This window comes from Cebus imitator, unplaced genomic scaffold (genome assembly GCF_001604975.1).
Source record: "Cebus imitator isolate Cc_AM_T3 unplaced genomic scaffold, Cebus_imitator-1.0 Scaffold81, whole genome shotgun sequence".
Classification (NCBI taxonomy): domain Eukaryota; kingdom Metazoa; phylum Chordata; class Mammalia; order Primates; family Cebidae; genus Cebus; species Cebus imitator.
The window spans coordinates 6,465,522-6,469,775 of record NW_016107396.1 but is presented as its reverse complement, the minus strand read 5'-3'; the positions used below and the strand labels follow the sequence as shown (position 1 = coordinate 6,469,775).

Genomic DNA, 4,254 nt, shown 5'->3' with positions numbered 1-4,254 from the left:
AGAAACGCACAGACAGCGCCTGCCTCGCCGAGCTTCCGCTTCCGGCCCTTCAGGCTTGCTCTCTGTGGAGACTCGGCTTTGGGAGGGAGAAAGAGGTGGGACCTCGCTCGAGCCGCGCAGGCGCACGGTGGGCAGCTGCAATGGCGACGCCGTGTACCCTTAACAGGTATCTGCTGCTCATGGCGCAGGAACACCTGGAGTTCCGCCTGCCGGTGAGTCCCGAGCGCCCTCCGCAACTTTCGACTGGAGGGGCCGCTGGAGTGGAGTGGATGTGTGGGTGGAGGTGATCTGCATAGCTGCAGGGCGTCGGGATTCCGGGGTCTGCGCTGGTCAGCGCGGGTCACGCGTCCCCGGTCCTCGGGCGGGGTGAGTTTGGCGGAGGGAGTGTGTGACAGAAGTCCGAGACCAAACCCCTCGGCTTCCTTAAATGTTTTCATTCATTCTTTTGCCCGTGTGCCAAGTACTGGAGTTAGGCAGGTGAATATGACCGGTCCTCTCACTCCCGCAGCTCTTCGTCTAGCGGAGGATAGAGACAGCTAACAAATGCTCAGGCTGGTATTTTAAGTATCATAATCTGTGGATCAATTCAGTGGAGGGGTTGGTGGTGGGGATTAGATGATGGAGAAATTGAGAAGAGTGTTTTATTCAAGAAACGTTTCCACGGTGCACGTAGTTGAAGATGCGTACGCCGGGCTTATAAAGATGACGTAAACAACGTCTGCCCTCTAGGAGCTTACTGCTTAGACTAAGGGCTGAGCACTTCATCTTAGAAGGACAAAATAGCGTTGATAAGAATTAGAATTACAATTATTATTATTACTGGCTCATTAGATATGTGGCAGAGAGTGGTAAGAGGACAGGGGAAGTAAACAGGGGCCAGAAAATGAAAGCCTTGAATCCCTGGAACTTCTGAAAGGGGATTTATTGAAGACTTTTAAGTAAAAAAGTTACCAAAAAATTAAATCAGTTTGACAACGCTATGGAGGATGGATTTGAAAAGACTAAGCCTTGAGCCAGAGACTATTTAAGAGTCTGGGGCCGGGAGCGGTGGCTCACGCCTATAATCCCAGCACTTTGGGACGCCGAGGTGGGTGGATCACGAGGTCAAGAGATCGAGACCATCCTGGTCAACATGGGGAAATCCCGTCTCTACTAAAAATTCAAAAATTAGCTGGGCATGGTGGCGCACACCTGTAGTCCCAGCTACTCGGGAGGCTGAGGCAGGAGAATTGCTTGAACCTAGGAGGCAGAGATTGCAGTGAGCCGAGATCGAGCCATTGCACTCCAGCCTGGGTAACAAGAGCGAAACTCCATCTAAAAAAAACCTCTGTTGGCATAGTCTTGTTAATAGATTAAGAAGGTCTGTTAAGGGGTAAGAGGATGGGATAGACTGGGAGAATATTTAAGCCATACAGTCATTAGGGCTGAATTGACTGAATATGTGAGAAAGGGGCACCAGGCGAGTATGACTCCTGGGTGGATATAGGTAGGAGTGTCTCCATTTAAAATAGAGAACATAGGCAGATGTAAGATTTAACTTTTGTTTACACTGAATTTGATGTGCTCGTGTAACATCAACGTCAGATGACCAAGAAGCAGTGGATATATGAATATGCATAGAGTATGGCAGAGTGATCTGGACTAGTGAGAAATATTTGGGAGTCTTCTGCATGTGAAAATTAGGAGAGGGGATGAAATTACTCTAAGGGTAAGGTAAAAAGAGTGGTGGGCCAAGTTTAGGTGCTTGGAAGCATTGATATTAAAGGAAAGTCGGAGGAGGCCGTGAAGAAGATGGGCAAGTGCCAGAAGGGTGTGAGACCACAGAAATCAGAAGGGTAAAATTTTAGGAAGCAGGGACAAATGGATAATGTCGAATGCAGTTGTTTTTTAGTTAGAAAAGAATGAAAAAATGTTCATTGATAGTCTCAATTAGAAGGTAATTAATTGATTAATTTCGCTAAAGCTGGTATGTTAAGTTTTAGTGGGAGAAGCCGGATGGCTTGGTTTAGTGGTCACTGGAAAATGAGGAAGGGGAGATAGGATAGACTGAGTGCCCTTAGCTAGAGCATAAGGGAAAGTAAGAAATGGGTTAACAGTTTAAAGTGGATCTATGGTCAAAGGAGAATTCTCCCCATGAAGAGAATGAGTTTGAGCAGAGATTGAGCATGAGTATATTGGTAGGCTGACGGGAAGAGAGGGATAAAAGGGCATCTCTTTTCAGTAAGAGGGGAAATGGGACAAAGAAAGTTAGGGTGGGTGTAGAGTAGTTACCTGAGGGCCTGTTTTCTAGATAATGAATGAGTGGAAGTTATTTCTTGAGAGATGATGGGCCAGCAGTTGAATGGGGAAATTGAGACAAATAGTAAAACTTGAAATAGTCATTGAGAGCAAAGAGGAGAGTTGACAAGGAGGAAAATGAGTGAAGAACATAGGTATTAGAGCAATGCTGAAAACCAGCTGAAGGTGAAGTTCTCAGATCTGTAATCATGCTAAGATTCTGTGATTTTCTTCAGTTGTGTTGAACTCATTGGTCTTAGGAGTCATGAAGGAAGATTGTGACATTGATTCAGTATTAATGTTCTGAGTTTCATGGAGGAAGTAATTTTTAATTAAGTCTTAATTGACAAAGGATATGTTCTGTTGGTGAAGAGGATTGTAAAGACCACTTCTGTGAGAAACCGAAACAGACTTAAAGGCACAGAGGTGTGATTGGTTATGAGGTTTGGGGAGGGAGGTTGAAGTAGTGGGCATTGAGGCCAGAGAGGTGGTAAGAATTTGTGTTTTAGAAAGATAATTCTGAAGTACCAGAGAAAAGATCCCACTTAGAGAATACTGGAGTAGAACTAGAGAGGCTCAGGAGTGTGACTGCCTAAAGTAAGGCAGTGCAGTGACAATGGAGTGGTTGGACTGTGGACTCCCGAATAACAACCCAACCATGTGGTGATTTCTACTTTTTCTTTCCATTGTAAATTCTTCTTAGTGCATTACCCTTGTGCCAGTTTATTCTTCCAAAAACTCTGTTCTGTTTTACATTCTCGTTCTTCTTAAGATGAAAATCTTTAGTCAGGCATTCCAGGTCTAACACTGCATGGTTCTCTCCTTTGTGCTCTCACTTCCCACCTAGTCCTTAGTGCTGCCAAAACTGACTCATTATTCCCTGAATTCCTGCTTTCACTTTTGCTCTCTGTGCTCCCTTTAGTCTGGTTTGGGTGTTCCCCATTCTTTGATCTATTGTTTCTTATGTAGTAAGTATTCCTTTAGAGTTAAGCACATATTTATTTCTTTTAGCTTTATATGTTTTACGTGATTCTTTTTCAGATCCGCAATTTCCTTTTTTGTAGTTTTTCCTCCTCTGCCAAAATTCTAATTTTTTCTTTAATCCCCTTCAATATGGAAAGTGTAATTATGTTAAAGTATCTGATAAAAGGGATCCTTTGGGTCTGTTTCTGTTGTTTCTTTTGGTTCTCTTTCATATGTTGCTGGGCTATTTTTAAAATATATGCCAGATGTTGTATTTGAAAATTTATTTAAAAAAATAATTGGAGGTCTGGATTGATGTACATCCTCTTGAAGAAGATAGGAACTCACAGGAGCATGAGGAGTCTAGGATTGGTTTAATTCATTCTCAAGTGCTAAGCTCTGTTTGTATTCTGAGTCCCACATACTCACCAAGTGTAGCTTTTTGACATCCTAATGTAAACTAGGTAGTTCAGCAAGTATCCTTTTCTCCCCGTGGGTGGCCCTTTTTTCTTTTTCCCCTTTCCATCCTGCAAGTGCCTGTTTTTGGATTGGTAAATGTCTCAGGGAAAAAGTGGCTCCACCTGGGAATTTTTGCCCTCTCCTGGTTGTTGGTTTGGTAATTTTTGTTATCTTTCTATGCCTTCAGTTACATGGCCAGCTTTTATAGTTCTTTGTAGCAAGAGGCTTTTACCTGTTTTGCCATCCCTGCAAGTTGAATTCTTCTGTCATTGAGTTAGATTTTTTTCAGGGATTAAGTCAGTTTCCATGAAACCTTACTTCTCAAACTGAAGTAATCTTTTACTCTCTTGCACTCTAATATTTTTTGCTTTTACCTCTTTAACAACATGTTAAAACAACAATGTACTGTTTTACACTGTACGTTTCATTTGTGAGGTTATCTTGTTGGTTCTGCTAGACCTTAATTTCTCTAAGGTAAATGTGTATGTATTTTTACATAACTCTGTGACTTGCACATATTAGTTGCTTAAAAAATTTTTTTTTTTTTTTTTTTTT

The 4,254-nt window shown here is 42.6% G+C and overlaps 1 protein-coding gene across 3 annotated transcripts in view; it reads left to right on the top strand.

Moving 5' to 3' along the window:
• The window catches only part of TRMT11 (tRNA methyltransferase 11 homolog), a 53,201-nt gene continuing 48,947 nt past the window's right edge, over positions 1-4,254 (top strand). For all 3 annotated transcript variants that reach the window (XR_001826702.2, XM_017533333.2, XM_037740243.1), the window contains exon 1: positions 1-212. Coding sequence is in view for 2 of the 3 variants with exons in the window: in XM_017533333.2 (XP_017388822.1) it covers positions 141-212 (72 nt within the window). In the remaining variant the exon portion in view is untranslated. The remainder of the gene's footprint in view (positions 213-4,254) is intronic.